Below are 19,171 nucleotides of genomic sequence, written 5' to 3'. Positions count from 1 at the left end.
TCCCTAAACCTCTTACGTTCCAATGTAGGATCTTCATTATACTTGCCTCTCTAAATCCTTTTTACCTCTAATAAATTCCCTTCCTTATGATGCTTGCATCCTTCCTAACAAAAACTTGATATTGTGGTGATCTTGAAAAGTCTAGCATCTTCCCCAACATCTCTAGTTTCCTCCCCGTCTGCTTTCTCTACTCTCCCCTGCCCTAATGCTTCTCCCTTCTCCAATTCTATCAATTGGTTTAATATCTCCATCATCAACCCCTAGATTTTGTTGCACTCTCCTATGTACTCCCCCCCTTTCTATTGAGGCCCACCTACCAATGGATACATGACTTCTCTGGCACTTGGATCTTGTGAGTAAGCAATATCTAAAGGCAAAGGAGTAATTGAACTCTAGTATTGGTGCTATTACTGAAGAGAACCCTTTACTCTGTTTGGACCCTCACTCTGTTCTTGAGTACTATATTTTTGACTCGTACAGTCCTAGTTATGCACCTCATAAATTGTTAAGAACTATCTAAAAGGAAATATTCTTAAGTAGTGATTTAAAAGGCGCGCCTTAGGTGCACAGTTGAGACATATTTCAGGGTATGCGCTTCGCCTGGGTCCTAGGTGCAGCCCTTCCAAAAGGCACACACGTGATGCGCCTAGGCGTGTGCCTTTTGAAAATTTGATGCTTTTTTGCTTTTTTTGAACCCCCAATTTGGTAATGTTGTTCATTCATTCGTCGTAATAAAATGTCTTCTTAAAAGGCAATTAAAACTATAAAATCATTATTTTTTGTGTGAAAACTAAGAATTTAAGACCAAACTTGGACTTGTTTGGGCTTGCCTCGAGGGGCGTGGCACAAAAGTTGCTCGTAGAATCAGGAATGTAATATGTTTTACATTACATTAGCTACTTGAAGTAATGCAATTGAGTGAAAAAAGAGATTAGAGGTTTTACATGCTTGAAAATGTTTTATATGTTTGATTTTATTTTTAAATTCTCATTTCAATATCCTTTACATCTTATGTTTATGTATTTTAATTTTAGATAATAGTTTTTTTAAAACATTATTTTAAAATTTAAGTTTATATTTTTTATTAATATTATGTTTAATATTTATTTTTGAAAATTTTGACATTTTTTTTATTTTTTAGCATTTTTTTTGTATTTTTGAGCCTTGCTTCAAAAAGGTATGCACCTCGCCTTGTGCCTCAGGTGCAAATTGCTCCCTGTGCCTCTTTTGCGCCTTGCACTTTTAAAACACTATTCTTAAAATTGTTACTCTTACATTGATAAATGTGCTATCTAGTTCATGGATGCTAATTAGATGTCTTGCACATGATTTGAAAATGCTTGTTTATGTAGTGGCGGGTTAATTACTCTATTAATTATTTCTTGTGGAAGGAATTTTAGCATTTGAATGATTGCAGTGCTCCTTGAACAATACGGTTCTTTCTATTATTTTTTATTAGTTTCCATTGGGACAAATTATGTGACAAATTCTCTCTCTCTCATTCACATATCTAGGGCCTTACAAACCTTATCCATGGATATTGATCCTATCCCCGAAGATATCTGTGAGGAGTTTGGTTTATTAAGGCTTCATCGTGTAAGTCTCTTCTAAGGTTCTAAAGGTCTTTTATATTCCATGATTACTTGCTTCCATATTCAAAGATTTTTATGGAAAGTACAATGATTCTTTTACCTTTTGTCATATCATGAATGCTATGTAATGATAAAATTATGAGATCAGTAAAAATCTTTTTAATTAAATGAAACAAATATATCTTTTGAAAAAGGTCTTATTGAAGGCCATGTTCTTATAATCTTATCCCTTGCTTTGTATTCTTGCTTCTGAGAAGGAAGCTTAGCTAATGTACATTTTCAACTTTAAACTGTGTTATTTTTATTCATAATCAGTGTATTCAAGAAATAACTTTTATGTCTAAACCATTAGAAGTTAGTGTTAGATAGTGTGTGCCTTTAGCTCCATCAGTTTGATGTTACTGACATTTATTGTTGAATAAAATCAATACATTATTATTTCATGTGTGCTATGGTGTGTTTTTGTGAATTACCCTTAGTTCTACACTTATGAGATTATGTATGCTTATATGTTCTTAGCTAAATGATGAATTTGGGGAGTTTATCATATCAAGGCTGACACTCTTGTACTGCCGATTTGGTAGAGTTGTCTATCTCAACTGCTCAGGTTAGAACTAAGGTACAGTAGGTGGTGTTTTAGAAACACTGGATGGGACCATTTCTAGTTTAATGTTGGATTGTGGAGATAGAGGAGTGAAACTAGAAAGCTGCACTTGATAGTGATACTACACTAAGTGTTGGATTGACATACTTTTGATATGCCAACCAGTGAGATCCTTCTAGGGTTAAATATCTAGGTATGTTGGAGCAGATACGGAAAGTACTTGAGTGAGTGATCATTGTGATAGGATCAACCACTTTGTCGAACAAAGAGAATATCCCAAAGTACACTCTATATGATGGAAACCTAAAACTGCTAGCAATGGATTTCAACTTGTTTTGAAATTGGTTTTGCAAAACATTCTTATATTAATAAATAGTTTATTTTGATAAAGAGTTTGCAAAATGGTTTTAATCCCAGGATCCATTTGAGTGATGGGTGTGATACTACATCTTGTAGTCAAGGAAGAAGTCCTTCCCTGTCGACAATGTTTGGATATTATGTGACTTGTTGGGCTGAATCTGGGCTTAGTTAGTGTTGGGTCTATTCACCAAGTTTGACCTAGTGAATTCAGCCCATGTACTTTTAGTATGTGGGCTGAACCCTTTTGGTTTAAATTGAGATCTATGTGGGTCCCATGCCACACAAAGATAAGGTTCAATAGTTGGTCAAAGTTGTGAGAGAATGGGATTGCTTAAGAGGCAAGTTTGTTTCCAACTTCCTAGTTTGTCTAGGTAGTTAGTTTGTTGGAAACTTACGGTTGAATTAGGAAACTAACTAGATCACCCTTATTCTAAGTTGGTTTGGATTGTTTCCTAATTTCTAGCTTTTCTAATCAGCTAGGAGAGTTATTAGGAAACTTCTACTTGGACTCAGAGTCTAAGCTACATAAGATATAGAGGAGGGAGACTAGATTAAGCAATCAAGACAGGCTTTCTTGCAAAGAAACCCTAGTTCGACCTAAGGGAAAAGGAGGCTCTTTTCTTCTTCTCCCACCAAACTTTTACAGAAAGACTTCAGCCTTTTGATAATACATAAGAGGTACACCATTGCTGAATTCGATCCAGCTTTTGGAGTGCAACAATCAACATTGATTCTTTCAATTGTCTAGTAAGACCAATTACCAATTTTTTGAGCCATCTTCAGCTTTGGGGATCTTTGGACTTGATTCTTTTAGCATGTTTACCACCTAGGTAGCTGCATTTGTGGGCTCTGTATCTGGTAACATCTTACCCAATTGATCGAAATCAATTTGGCTTGTTGTTCTAAATTGATCCTTAGAGAAAATTGGTTTCTAATTAGATATTCAATCTGTCTCTTGGGCTGATTTTAAGAATTTTAGAAATTCACCCTTTCTACCATCAAGGTTCAACCTTTATGGCTTTGTGCAACGGTTAGCCTTTCTTCAGTTAGATTTTTCAGATTTTCCACTTGCTATTTTTTTGGCAAATGATTTATTATAGAAGAGAGAAAATACTCAAGTAAGATGGTGGGCCTTGGTGCAATGGTTTGGTTCATCCATTGTGTCTTGGGTGACCAGTGTTCAAATCTTGAGAACAGCCTCTCTGTATGTGCAGGGGGCAAAGCTGCATATCCTGTCCCTCCCCAGACCCCACATTGGCGGGAGCCTCATGCACTGGGCTGACCTTTTTTTAGAACAAAATCAAGTAAATTGAAATATTCTGGTTTTCTATTGACGAAGTGTTTTTCTCTTCCTCCCCCCTCCCCCCAAGCTACATTCATCACTCTCTTAACTCTGCAAAGAATTTTTGTACATAATAAAGTAGGAGCAAAGCAAACAGAAAAGAAAATAAAGAAAATAGAAAACGGAGAAGACCCACTGACACAAAAAAATGGAAAAAAAAGTCAATTAATCTTCTAGCTTTCTCAAAAAGTGAAAATGATCCTCAGACAAAATAGCACCTAGGTCTACTATGGGGTGCTAAGGGCCACAAAAGTTTTAGAGGGATTTCTTATGGAGTGCTAAGGGCCAAGAGAAAAAATATCACTTGAAGTTGGAGTGGATTTACAGGGAGGTGGGGGCTGGGGATTATTTAATAAAGCAATGCTAGGGAAGTGGTTGTGGAGGTTTGGGTGTGAAAGGGGTTCTCTATGGAGGATGTTGATTGCATGCAATATGGTGTTGTGAATTTTGGTTGGGATACAAGGGAGGTGAAATCTTCTTTTGGTGTTTGTTTTTGGAAGGGAATCATGAGGTTCCATTCAAAATTTTCAAATTATGTTTCTTTAATGTTGGAAATAGGACAAGCATAAGGTCCTGGGAGCATGGTTGTTTGGTAGTTGGAAAACTGTGTGACTAGGCCCATGATTGTTTAGGCTAAGTAGGGAAAACTTTTCAGTTGCCTAGTGCCATTAAGTTGTTCAGGGTTCTATGGTTTGGTGCCCAAAATTCAGAAGGTCACTTCTTTACTCTGAAGTAGAATGTGTAAACTTGTTATCTAAGTTGCGGGCATTAGAAATGCAAGCAGAGGGGCCTGATGCAAGATGGTGGAAGGAGAGCAGCAATATGGTGTTCTCTATAAAATTATTTTACAAAGCATTGGCAAGAAATCAGGTTGAAAGATTGAATATTAAAGGCTTATGAGGCATCCCAATTCCTCTAAGGGTTGAGGCTTTTGTGTGGTTGGTTGCATACTTGCATTGCACACAATTCTCACTCAAGATTGAGTTTGGATATGCTGACCACATCACATTGCTGCCTACATTCACACAGCCGCACATCTGGAACTTCGTTTGTACTTTACATTGCCGATATTCCCGACATGAGGCTGGATGAGTGTGGTCAGCAGTGTGTTGTGGTCAGTAGATCTGGACTCCTAAAATCATATCAAACGTAGGGGCCTCTAGTTGGCGGGAAGATGTTATCTATGTCTGGCCAAGGAGGAGGATCTCCTTCACTTATGCTTTGATTGCTGTTACTCAAAGATCGTCTGGGGTTATTTATTTAATTTGTTCAAAATGGACATGTGGACCGGAAAGTTGCTGAAAAAGGTTTTTGCACTTTGGCCTGTAATGAATGAAAGCAGAAAGGCAAAGATAACATGGAGTTGTGTGCCTTCTGCAATCTGTTGTGAATTATGGAAGGAGAGAAATAGAAGAATCATTAAAGACCATCACAAGTATTATAATTGCCTTGTGTCAATTGTTGGGAAAATAATTTTGTATTGGATCATGATTCTTCCAGAATTTGTGGATGATTGTAAAGTCCTTTGAGGTTGGTTTTTGGTCAGTCTTAGGGATAAACTGGGGGGGGGGGTGAAAGTTGTATGTTTTCTTTAATGCTGTAATCTTGGTTTTAGGGGTGTTCATTATGGTTTTGGTTTGGTTTTCTGATTTTTGGAAACCGAACCAAACCGTAAACTGAAACATATAATATAATAACATTCTAATATTAATATATTATATAATATATTAACTTTCTAAATTCTACCCCAGTAGAATGGCCCAAACCTATTAGAAACTGGACCAAACTGTAATAAAATGCTTTGATCTGGTTTGGTTTCTATACTAAAATGATTTGGTCTGTTTCTATTACTAAACTGAACCAAACTGGTCTGTGAACACCCTACATGTTTTTGTTTGTTGGGTGATCTCTCATCACCCCTTAGTTAGACTTGTTTTGTTTTTGCATTAATGAAATTTCTTTTTTTATTTATTACCCGGAAAAACTCCTGTCCACAGTGGACCTCCTATACAATGACTAGCACAAATCTAGAAACAGAACCACCCACACCAAACCTCTCCTAAACAATAATTATCTAGTGGTTGATCTTCCTCTTCTGCTTCTGTATTTACCTTTGTCTCTACTGAGACTTTTTCCTTTACATTACTTACCCCTAATTTTGATAGTATCAAAAGATATTCCACCTCATCTTTAGCCACCACCACATCCTTCTTCTAGATTAGATGATTTAACTTCCATCTTCTCCACCCTATTTCTTCTCTTGAAATGAACCTCCGTATCTACTTCGGACCACTTTTTTGACCTCTGTTGCTAGATGATAATGGTATTCTAACTTTTTAAAACTGCAAGGCTTGGCTTCTACATGGTTTATTGTCATTTTTGTACCTAGGCTTCTACTACCCATCGCGTTGCCTTTTTTTTCCTTGTCATTATTTTCATGGTTGTAATGGAGTGCTAATCTATGTTTGTTGTTAATGTAGGCATATATGGGGATTCATCGTCCAACAGATTTAAATGAAGCAGATTTAGCTCGTAGAAGGTTAATATTTGATGAATTCTTTTACCTTCAGGTAATATTCTACATTTAAATATGCATCCTAAGCTGACCATATATAGTTAGTGTTGAAGTTTGACCTGCCCTAGAATTCTGTCTTGTTCGTTGACTGTAAAGTAAAGTGAACAACAAGAAGTAGAAGTAGGAGAGGAAAGAAGAAGAGAGAAAAGAGAGAAGGTCTGGTTCGAATTAGAGGAAAAAGTTATACCTAGATTCGGCCAGACCTGTTATTATATTATTAACTTATTGGAAAAGACTTAAGTGCCCTTATTTAAGTAAGAGGCACTCGAACTAACATAACAGTACACATCAACATTCTCAACAAGTGCAAAGACCAAAATACCCCTTCACTAACACTACTAACACTCCCCCTCAAGCTGGTGAGTATATATCATATAATCCCAGCTTGTTACATATGTAGTCCACTCTCCCCCGACTCAAACCTTTTGTAAACAAGTCTGCCCACTGGTTTCCCGTACTAATATATGCAGTTTCTATCACCCCATTCAGCACCTTCTCTCTCACAAAATGACAGTCAATTTCGATGTGCTTGGTTATTTCATGAAACACCGGATTGGAAGAGATACGAACCGCTGCCTGATTGTCACAATAGAGCTTCATTGGAGTACTGATGTCATATCCCATCTCCTGTAGAAGGTTCCTTAGCCACACTAATTCACAAGCAGTATGTGCCATGGCCCTATGTTCTGCTTCTACACTGCTTTTTGCCACAACTGTTTGTTTCTTACTTTTCCATGTTACCAGATTACCCCCAGAAAGGTGCAATAGCCTATGGTAGATCGTCTATCAGACATAGAACCTGCCCAATCAGCATTAGTGTACCCTTCTACCACCAGTTTTCCACCACTCCTATACAGCAAACCACGACTAGGAGCTCCTTTTAGATATCTCACAATCCTTAGCACTGCATTCCAATGTGGGAACAAAGGTTTCTGCATGAACTGACTCACCACACTAACTGCAAATGAAATATCTGGCTGAGTAATGGTTAGATAGTTTAGTTTGCTTACAAATCGTCGGTATCTACCAGGGTCTTCAAATACTTCACATATATCACTGCTCAGCGTCGTATTTGTTTCCATAGATGTCTTAGTCGGTTTAGTACCCAGCAACCCTGTTTCTTCCAGTAAATCAAGCACATATTTCCTTCGACACAAATTAATGCCATGCTTAGATCTTGCTACCTCTATGCCCAAAAAGTATTTCAACTTGCCAAGGTCCTTTTGTCTGAAAGTGTTTCTATAGGAATGCCTTCAATCTGTCAATGCCCATTTTATCATTCCTAGTCACAACGATATCATCCACATACACCACCAATATTATTTTGCATGCCGAAGAGTCAAGACTGAAGACAGAATGATCAACTTGGCACTGTTTCATACCAAACTTCTTGACCACCTCATTGAACCTACCAAACCATGCTTGAGGGGACTGTTTAAGTCTATATATAGCCTTCTTAAGTCTGCATACCTTACCATCCTCCCCTTGAGCAACAAACCCTAGTGGTTGCTCCATGTAGACCTCCTCGAGCAAATCACCATGCAAAAAGGCATTTTTGATATCTAGCTGATGGAGAGGCCAATCATACATAGCTGCAAGGGAGATGACGACACAAATTGACCCTATCTTAGCAACCGGGGAGAATGTCTCTGTGTAGTCAATGCCATAGGTTTGGGAGTACCCTTTGGCAACTAGCCCTGCTTTCAGGTGCTCAACACGACCATCTGGCAAGTACTTAACACTATACACCCATTTACAACCGACAACCTGCTTCCTAGGAGGAAGAGCAGTGAGGTCCCAAGTGTGATTATGATGCAGAGCAGAGAGCTCTTCTTCCATAGCACGACACCGCTCTGGAGAGGTAAGGGCTTCTTGGACATCCTTAGGAACAACCACGGAGGATAACAAAGAGATGAACTGGCGATGGGAGGCGGAGAGGTGAGTAAGTGAAGCAAAATTGGAAATAGGGTGAAAGGTGCAGGTACGTTTACCTTTCCGGAAGGCAATAGGAAGATCTAGGTTGGAAGCTGGTGTCGGAGTTGGAGCTGGATCTGTCGACGGTGATGAAGTCTGAGGAGCTGCAGCCGGTACACGCGAACAATGTGTATACACATGACGAATGGGTGGACGGTCAACAAACGGTGGCACCGGAGGCAAGGACGTAGGCATGACTGGAACCAAAGGAGGTGGATCAGCCACAGGAAGAGGAAGAGGAGGTGGTGATGTAGAGGAAGCAGCATCACCGGACCCCACGAAGAACGGGGTAGACTCGAAGAATGTAACATCAGCACATACCAAGGAACGACGAGAACTGGGATGATAACACTTGTACCCTTTCTGAGTCCGGGAATAGCCAAGGAAGATACACTTCAGGGAACGTGCATCTAACTTGTCAGTCCCGGGACCCAAATTATGAATGAAGCAGACACACCCAAATACCCGAGGAAGAAGCGGAAACGGAGACATGTTGGGGAATAAGACACTAAAAAGAGAACGACCATCAAGAATAGACATGGGCATCCGATTAATTAAGAAACAAGAGGTGAGCATTACATCGCTCCAAAAGGTTTTGGGAACATTCATGTGGTGCATGAGGGAGCGTGCCGTTTCTACAAGATATCGGTTCTTTCTCTCAGCAACCCCATTTTATTGCGGAGTGTAGGCACAGGAAGTTTGGTGTATAATGCCATGTTGGTCCAAGTATTCTTGAAAAGATGAAGACAAGTATTCACGACCATTATCAGAACGGAATATTTTGATGTGAACGCCAAATTGATTGCGGATCTCAGCATAAAATTTCTGGAAGATGGCAAATAATTCACTTCTTTCTTTCATTAAATAGAGCCATGTCATCAACAAAAATAACAAAATATCTGTATCCATTATATGACATCACTTTATAAGGACTCCAAACATCTGAATGAATTAAAGAAAAAAGACTCGACACACGGTTATCGACCCTAGAACGAAAGGGAACATGATGGTGTTTCCCAAATTGACATTACTCACAATCTAAAACAGAAAATTGACTCAATGAAGGGACTAAGGACTGCAACACTTTCAACGAAGGATGACCAAATCTATAATGCCAATGGAGAGGAGAAATGGATGACTGAAGGGCCGTTGACGTTCTTCCACCACCATCAAGATAATACAGTCCACCGACTTCTTGCCCTCCACCAATCTTCATCCCCATCTTGAGATCCTTAAAAACACACATTGAGGGGTAAAATGTGATGGGGCAATTAAGGGACTTGGTCAGCTTACTAACAGACATAAGATTAAATGGAAGCTTAGGTACAAATAAAACAGAGGATAGGGATACAGGGTCTAGGTCAACATTACTAACACCACAGATAGATGATGTGGATCCATTAGCAAGGGTAACAGATTGTGATGTTGAGCAATGGGTGAGAGATGAAAACATACCTGGAGTTCCCGTCATGTGATCGGAGGCTCCAGAGTCAATAATCCAGGGGTTGGGTGTGGATGCCAAACAAGCCATACCTGAGTGTGCAAAGGAAGCTGTGTTCTGCTGCGACTTGGATTGAACAAACCTTTCATACTCATCCCGGGGAATACTCACCATCTCCTTGCTTGGACCATCTGAGAGTAGAAGGCATCGGATCAGCTGCCCGGTTTTCCTATCTAGAGCTGAAACTGGTGTCACTAGTCATGGCATGGTTGGCCCACGTCAAGGGAGGACCATGTAAGTCATAGCAGTAGTTAATAGTATGTCCATCCAAACCACAATGAGTACACTTCCGTGGACCCGAGCCACGTCCTCTACCACGAGCTCCCCCTGAATCTTTGCCTCCAGTACGACCACCACCACGGATATGTGTAGGTCCACCACTACCACTCCTTCCAGGCTGGGCTCCTCGAGCCCCACTTCTGCCACCTCGACCTCTTGATACTGCAAATGCTGATTTATCTGAGACATTAGAATCCATAGATCCAATGGAAGCCCTCCGATGACCAGCAAACAGCTCTAAAGATGGAAGAGCAGATCCCCCTAGTATCTGGGCTCGTACTGGTTTATACTTAGACTTCAGCCACCAGAAACCGTGTCACATCAAGCTGCTCTCGCTGTTATTGTTGAACTTTGACATCAGAAGTGAGAGGATGATAGACGTTTAGCTCATTACAGATATTTCTCACACTGGCATAGTACTCCTCAAGGCTCTGATTTCCCTATTGCAGATTGAAGTATTCCTGATACAGTTGATATACCCTAGTGGTATTACCCTGACCTGAATACAGTTTCTTAGCATGATCCCACACCTCTTTGGCTGTGTCAAGAAACATGAAGTTCACATTGATTCTGGGTTCCATACTGTTCCAGAACCATGTGATGATCTGTGCATCTTCCTATTCCCAGTCTTCATACTCCTGAGAATTAGCGGGGGGTTTCTCCTCTTTTATGTGCTTCACTTTCTTCTTCGCCTTCAGAAAAACCTCTATAGACTTGGCCCAAGGGACATAGTTCTCTCTATTCAGCTTAATGGAGGTCATTTGGACATTCAGGTAGTCAGTAGATATCATGACACTAGGTTTACTATCATTGTTATCTGCCATTGCCGAACTCCCTTATCACTGAATTCTGAGCACTACACACTGCACACTGCACATAAACACTTCACCGAAATCTGCACACTGATTTCAACAGTAATATATGTTGAGAACTGCAACACCACAAACCCTACTCACCGAAATCTGCACCCTGATTTCAGCAATATTAAATGCTGAAAACTGCAACACCACAAACCCTACTCACCGAAGTCTGCACACTAATTTCAGCAATATTAAATGCTGAAAACCACACTTGTAACACCACAAACCCTAATCCACAACTACCGGAAGTTTCACCATTAAGTAGACACTATTGCCCTTCGAATCACGCACAAACCAGAATAAACCCTAGCATACTGCAATCTGAAAACCCATCATACGAACTGTACTACACCTCTCATGTATTCCATAACAGAAAATATGCATAAAAAGAAACTTTACCTCATCGCCTGAAGGCCAACCACACGAAGGACTGAGACACCACTGCACCACACGTACCAGCCCTAATTAGGGCTTAGAAACTACAACAACCAATCACCAACGACACAATCGGAGGCATAGGAACCTCCAAGGGAAGAGGGTGATCACTCCTTTTCAGCCCTTTTCCCAGTCTCCAACTCACAGCTGAGAAACCCAAGGGAAACGCTAGTTCGAATGCGCAGAAGACAGAATTTTAGCAAGTCTGATTTGTTCAATGTGGCTCTGATACCATGTTGAAGTTCGACCTGCCCTCGAATTCTGTCTTGTTTGTTGACTGTAAAGTAAAGTGAACAACAAGAAGTAGTAGTAGGAGAGGAAAGAAGAAGAGAGAAAAGAGAGAAGGTCTGGTTCGAATTAGAGGAAAAAGTTATACCTAGATTCGGCCAGACCTGTTATTATATTATTAACTTATTGGAAAAGACTTAAGTGCCCTTATTTAAGTAAGAGGCACTCAAACTAACATAACGGTACACATCAACATTCTCAACAAGTGCAAAGACCAAAATACCCCTTCACTAACACCACTAACAGTTAGGATAAAGCTTAGATGATGATGATGATGACCCTAAGTCTCAAGTGCACTATTTTTTATTCCAAAAACATTGATGATTTAGCATGTCATAACTCTATTTATCTACATGACCAACTCAAATGCATGTTCTAACCAAAAAATGGATTAAATATGTACATGTATCTAAAAAGGCCACTATTCAATGCTGGTCCTGGCTATCTGGGGTTGTGAGAAGGGTGGACTAGATGCAGACCTAGCCTCCAGAATTTCAATGTAAAGTGGATTAGATGTAGACCTGAGATTTTAGTATTAAATATATTATTGTTTTTAATTATTCAAGGGAAATAATGTTTCCATAGTATATCAAATTCATCAAAAGGAATCTATCCCACATGCTTTTCTCCCCTTATTTGAATTAAAAATTTCTTTTTAATGAAGCATATAGGACAATATTCCCTGTGGCATTTGACTAAACATGTTCTAGAAATATATTTCCCCTCCTCACTTTACTCTTGGTGGATGTGTGGGCCCACCCTAAATTTTGTTATGCTTGTGAAAAATTGTGCCTAGAAAAAAAGAAGCCCCTCCCTCAGTTGGGGGGACAGGGGGAGAATTGAGATACCCATCTCCCCTAAATAAATGTGGATATATAATTTCCTTCCCATAAACCTACCCTGTTACATTGCTTTTGAAAGATATAGAAAAGTTTGCAAACCTTTAAAGATATTATGCTAAGGCTATTGCTAGTTTGCTAATCTAGTATCATCACTCACGGTCACACATATCCCTAGTTTGCTATAAGGTTTCTTGGTAGTTCAAATTGCTTCTTAAGCACCATAATCTTCTTTTCTGCTGCATTAATTTCAGCAAGTCATGGAAGAGTATTTCATTTTCTACTATAGCTTTATGTTCCAGGTTAGATACTTAGATCTTGCTTGACTAGTGGATGATCTAGGCCAAGAGCCATTTGATAACTAATACTGGAAGTAAAGATGAGTAGTCGATCAAGACTACAATCAGTCTTGAATTCAAAAGAAGAGAAAGAAGAAATTTCAGAAGAGAAGAAGAGAGATAGAAAAGAGAAGAAGCCCACGAAGAGATTTTGAAAAGAGAGAAAGAGGGTTGATCAGTAGATCTGCCGACCTACTCTTAATATTTATATATGTTGACTAATTGTACAAGGGCTGAATTGCCCTTATTGCATACATGGCAAATAAATTAATAATAAAGCTAGAATAACAAGCTATAATAACAAACTAAAATAACTACCAACACACACTGACATAACTAACAAAAATAAACTAACAAAAATGTGATACCATACGAACACAGTGGGGACCACAACAGTGGGGTCTACGTCAGTGTTCTCTACACTCCCCCTCGAGTTGGGAATAGATATTTGTCATTCCCAACTTGCATAGGTCTGCCTCTAACTTCTTCCTAAGAACAACTTTGGTGAGAAGATCTGCGAGTTGCATGCTGGAGGTGATATACAGGAGACACTTTTTGAGACGAAACCCTTTCTCTGACAAAATGTCGGTCGACTTCAATATGTTTAGTTCTGTCATGCTGTTCCGGATTGTGAGCTATATTAATAGTAGCATGATTATCACAATACAACATTAAGGGCTTCTCATAAGCTATACCCAATTCTTCAAATAATAACTTTAGCCATAGGATTTCAGTCATACCTTTAGCCATAGATCTATATTCAGCTTCAGCACTAGAACGAGAAAGAGCACTTTGTTTCTTACTCCTCCAGGAGACATGGTTATCTCCTACAAAGGCACAATATCCAGAGGTAGACCTTCTATCATCAACACTCCCAGCCCAAAGAACATCTGTATAAACCTCTATCTTCATGTGATCATTATTCTTGAATAATATACCTCTACCTGGACATCTCTTCAAGTATGCTAATATCCTCTCAACTGCAAGGAGGTGAGTAGTTCTAGGGGAGTGCATATATTGACTGACAATGCTGACTGCATAACTGATTTTCGGTCGTGTGAGACAAAGATGGAGGAGTTTTCCAACTGACCGTTGGAACATAGCTTTGTCTTCAAGTGGCTCTCCACCTTCTGCACTGATCTTGTGATTCTGTTCAATAGGTGTATCTGCAGGATTAACACCCAACTTACCAGTTTCTTCCAATAGATCTAGAACATACTTCATTTGAGAAATAAAAATCCCATGTTTAGATCTACCTACCTCAATACCCAAGAATTATCGTAGCTGTCCCAGATCTTTCACCTCAAATTCTTGATGAAGGAGTTGTTTAAGAGACTCAATCTCACTGTTATCATTCCTTGCCACTACAATATCATCCACATATACAGCAAGCAAAGTCAAGGAAGAGTCCACTCTTTTAATGAGCAATGTATGGTCTGACCGGGCCTGTACATAGCCAACATTTTCAAAGGCTTGTCTGAATCTATCAAACCAGGCTCCAGGGGAATGCTTTAGTCCATACAAGGCTTTATTCAACCGGCAAACCTTTTTTCCCGTCTCTGTATCATAAAATCCAGGAGGTTACTGCATGTAGACTTTTTCTTGTAAGTCTCCATTGAGGAAGACATTTTTAACAACCATCTGGAACAAGGGCCAAGAGTAACTGGCTGCAAGGGATAACAAAATTCTAATAGTGGTCATCTTTGCTACTGGAGCAATAGTCTCCAAGTAGTCTATGCCATAAGTTTGAGTAAATCCCTTTGCAACTAACCGGGCCTTATACCTTTCAATGGAACCATCAGCATTATGTTTCTCAGTAAATGCCCATCTACATCCATTCGGTTTCTTTCCTTTAGGTTGGTCAACTAGCTCCCAAGTATTATTCCTCAGAAAAGCATCCATTTCAACCTTCATTGCATCTTTCCACTCAGGAACTGACAAGGCTTCCTACACTGTTCTGGGAATAGGAATATCAACAATAGATGTGAGAAAGGACCTGTGGATGTGGTGCAACGCCGTTTGCCTTTACGGACTGCAATGGGGAGGTCAAGGTCATCCAAAGGAGGTAAAGTAGCAACAGTGGAAGGTATCTTAGTGCGACCTGGATCTGATAAAGGGACTGTGGTACCTGGATCTGGATTCGCAGAAGGAACTGGGGCTGGCCTGGACTGTTGATGACCGAAATCAACCTGCCTCCACCGCCTGTAATAGACTCTCAAATCCTGACACCTCTGACAACCCTCCCCATTACATCCCTCATCACTCAATGGAACAAGTAAAGGAACTTCTGATGAGTTAACCCCATTCTTACTCCCACTCTCACTACTTTCTCCCTGAGGAGAAACCCTAGGGTAATAAGGTACCTCCTCAAAGAAAGTAACATACATCGAGACAAATCTCCTCCTAGAAGTAGGTTCATAGCAGCATTAACCCTTTTGAGTTTGTGCATAACCGAGAAAAATACATTTGGAGGCCTTAGGATCAAATTTAGAACGATGAGTTCCAAGAATCTGATCAAAGCAAGTGCAACCAAATGTTTTAAGGGGAACAATAAACATTTCTTTATCGGGGTATAGAAGGGTAAATGGAGGCTTCATGTCAAGAACCCGTGAAGGAACTCGATTAATGAGACACTGTTGTAAGAATAACATCTCCCCAGAAATGAATAGGCACATTGGAGTTAAACATAATGCTTCTAGCCACCTCCAGTATGTGCCTATTCTTCCTCTCAGCAACCCCATTCTGCTATGGTGTATAAGGACAAGTACTCTGGTGAATAATCCAATGATCAAGCAAATAAGAGGCTATTGGGTTGGTAAAGTATTCTTTCGCATTATCGGATTTGAAGATTTTGATTTTGACCCCAAACTGGGTTAAAATCATCTGATGAAAGATCTGGGTCAAAGCAAGAACCTCATCTCGAGAACGCATAAGGTAAACCCAAGAAAAACGGGTATAGTCATCAACAAACAACAAGAAATATCTGTATCTCCCATAGAAGTGATGTGATACGGGCCCTAAACATCGGTATGCATAATATCAAAAGAATTACTACTTTTATTACTCAAGGAATAAGATGTTCTACAATGCTTTGCAAGCTCACAACTCTCACATCTCAAATTGGACATCTGAACTGACTCAAATAAATTTGGAAACTAACTCTTCAAAGACTGAAAGGATAAATGATCCAACTGATTATGCCAAAGCATAACCTGACTAACAGACTGAGAAACAAAAGACTTCTTATCTTCACGATCTTCCCAATGAGAACTCTCTCCAAGCATATAGGTCACATTCGTCTCACGGCCAGTCCCAATCACCTTCCTTGTCTCCAAGTCCTGAAAAACACATTGGTCAGGGAAAAAAGTTATTGAACAATTATAGTGTTTTGTAATACTACTGACTGAAAGCAAGTTAGCATTAAGTTCAGGAACATGCAGAATTGAAGATAAGGAAATGGTATTAGACAACTTAATGTCTCCCTTTCTAAAAATGGGAACTAGGGAACCATCAACAATGGACACTTTATCTCTATCAGGAGATAAGTGATAGGTAGTGAACAGTGATGGTAAGCTAGTCATATGGTCAGATGCACCTGAGTCTATTACCCAACAATGTTCAGTGTTACCTGGAGCTAAAGCATGGTAAGTTGAGACCCAAGTACCTGAATGAGCAAAGGCTGATGTGGGAGGAGCTGATGGTGGCTGAGATGATTGAGCTGAATTCCCAACTTCCTTTTCCAACTGAGTTAGGGCAGCCCGGACAGCAGCTAGGGTGTCTAGAGGCATGCCTTTTGTGCCTGATGAGGATGCTGAATCGGTATTAACAGCCATATGAGCATTACCCTTTTTGTTCCTCAGTTTTGCTGGAACTAGATGAGGGTGCAGTTTCCAACACGTGTCTTTAGTATGCTTAGGATTCTTGCAATGGTCACACACTAGATCCTGCTTATCTTCCTTCTTTATATCCCTCTCCGTATCACCCCCAGACTTAGGTTTAACTGCTGCCAAGGCTGGTGGGAAGGGCTGATGCTGCATCATAACCTTTCTCCTAGTTTCTTCACTATGCACTAAGGTGTAGGCTTGAGATAAGGTCACACTGTCCCTTGTTAGTATTTGTTGTCTCACAATATCAGAGCTAGGATTCAGACGAGCTAGGAATTCAAAAGCCCTATTAGTTTCAACTTGCTTTCCATGAGTCTGTGCATCCTTTTGACTTTCCCATTCAAGTGTTTCCAGGTGGTCAATTTCATGCCACAGAGATTTCAAGGTAGAGAAGTAAACCGAGACTGGTTTCTCTCCTTGCTTAAGGGGTTGGGAGTAAGTCTCTTTCATGGCATCCCAGATTTCCTTGGCTGTTTTTGCCCACAAATAGTTCCAGATGATATGTGGCTGTATAGAATTGCATAGCCATGTCATAAACAAATAGTTCTCCTAAACCCATTTGGTATAAGTTTGGTCCTCCTTAGTTGGTTCTTTCACATCTCCCAACAAGTAGTTGGGTTTTCCTCTACCCCCAATGGCCATCATGGCCGATTGAGCCCATTCTAAGTAGTTTGATCCATCAAACTTCACTGTTGTAATCTGAAAGGCATTCTCAGACATGTTACCAGAATTGCTAGTCCTAAAACACCTTCCCCCTGATTATTGAGCTCCATTCTTGGTCAAGAATTAATAATAAAAAACCTTTTAAACTACTGTAATAGAAAACAGCACCGAAACAACTGATAACAACCGACCTAGGTTTTCCAAAGAATAAAGAAAAACAGAATTCAGTATGAAACCAGTTCAAAATCTGATCTGAAACCAACAACAGTTCTGAATTTTAGGGTTTTCTCTCAAAACCCTAAAGGAAAAAACACAGATTTTTCAGCCGCACCTCTCAGAATATACCAAGATGATTTTTTCAAGGTTATTCTCAAGAAAAAACTTACTCTATGAAGGAAAATCTCTGGCTGCCACCTTCTGTTTGATGCAAAACCCCAATCTTGAGGATCTGAAGCTTTTTCTGATTCTTCCTAACTACCGAAACTCTCCCAGCCGTCTACAATCTTCTTAGTAGCAGTCGCACACTATCAGTAACTTCCAAGAATCAGCCGATCCTCCTTCTTTGTTGAAAAACTTCTAAACCTAGGAGATTCTCATGTAGTCAATCTAATTAGACTAACATAAGAGCTCCAAGGTCGGCTCTAATACCAAGTAGTCGATCAAGACTACAATCAGTCTTGAATTCAAAAGAAAGAAGAAATTTCAGAAGAGAAGAAGAAGAGAGAGAGAAAAGAGAAGAAGCACACGAAGAGATTTTGAAAAGAGAGAGAGGGTTAATCAGTAGATCTGCCAACCCACTCTTAATATTTATATATGTTGACTAATTGTAAAAGGGATGAATTGCCCTTGTTGCTAACATGGCAAATAAACTAATAATAAAGCTGAAATAACAAGCTGTAATAACAAACTGAAATAGCTACCAACTAACACTGACATAACTAACAAAAAATAAAACAACAAAAATATGCTGCCATACGAACACAGTGGGGACCACAGCAGTGGGGTCCACATCAGTGTTCTCTACAAAATGCAATCCCCATACTATGTTGAATTTGTTACTTGAGAATGATTTGCATATCAGTGGGATTTGGAGTGTGAAATTTCTCTATTTTTCTAAGTGGCAATACCTAATTTTCAAAGAACATATAGAAACTTTAAAACTTTGGTGATATTTCAGATTTCATTGATAAGGGTGTATATTTAACGTTTAGAGCTGTAAAACATTATTAGAAACTTTAAAAATCATCATAATTTTTAAAATCATTTCCTGAAAGAACATATAGGGATTTAGTGATTGCATAATTGGCTTACAATTTTTGTTATGATTCAATTAATAAGTCACTATAATTCAAAAGAAAAAGAAAAAATGGCAGACAACTACAAAAGAAGATCCTAAATCTAATCAAAATGTATAGTTACAAAAAAGACAAAAGAAAAAAGTCAAAATAGCAAGTAAATGACATACATAATGAAGAGAAGAAGGCTAAAAGATTAAAAGGGAGATGGAGAGAAAAATACCTATTCGAGTATCTTATTCTTCTCATATTTGATTTATACATTTGTATGCTATGTTTTTGGAGCCTAAATTGTGTTTGTTCTTTGAAGTTTAAAAATTTTCAAATATCTTAGTGGAATTA

The 19,171-nt window shown here is 39.3% G+C and overlaps 1 protein-coding gene across 4 annotated transcripts in view; it reads left to right on the top strand.

The window, feature by feature from the left end:
- LOC148855069 (DEAD/DEAH box RNA helicase family protein) overlaps positions 1 to 19,171 on the top strand; it is a 145,219-nt gene that overhangs the window by 71,275 nt on the left and 54,773 nt on the right. For all 4 annotated transcript variants that reach the window (XM_088983399.1, XM_088983398.1, XM_088983396.1 and 1 more), the window contains exons 9-10: positions 1,515 to 1,596; positions 6,379 to 6,468. In XM_088983399.1, the coding sequence (XP_088839525.1) occupies positions 1,515 to 1,596; positions 6,379 to 6,468 (172 nt within the window). The remainder of the gene's footprint in view (positions 1 to 1,514; positions 1,597 to 6,378; positions 6,469 to 19,171) is intronic.

Source organism: Nelumbo lutea, chromosome 4 (genome assembly GCF_056320005.1).
Source record: "Nelumbo lutea isolate HS-2025 chromosome 4, American lotus-T2T, whole genome shotgun sequence".
NCBI lineage: Eukaryota > Viridiplantae > Streptophyta > Magnoliopsida > Proteales > Nelumbonaceae > Nelumbo > Nelumbo lutea.
The sequence above is the reverse complement of the archived record's forward strand: the minus strand, read 5'-3'. Positions and strand labels throughout refer to the sequence as shown.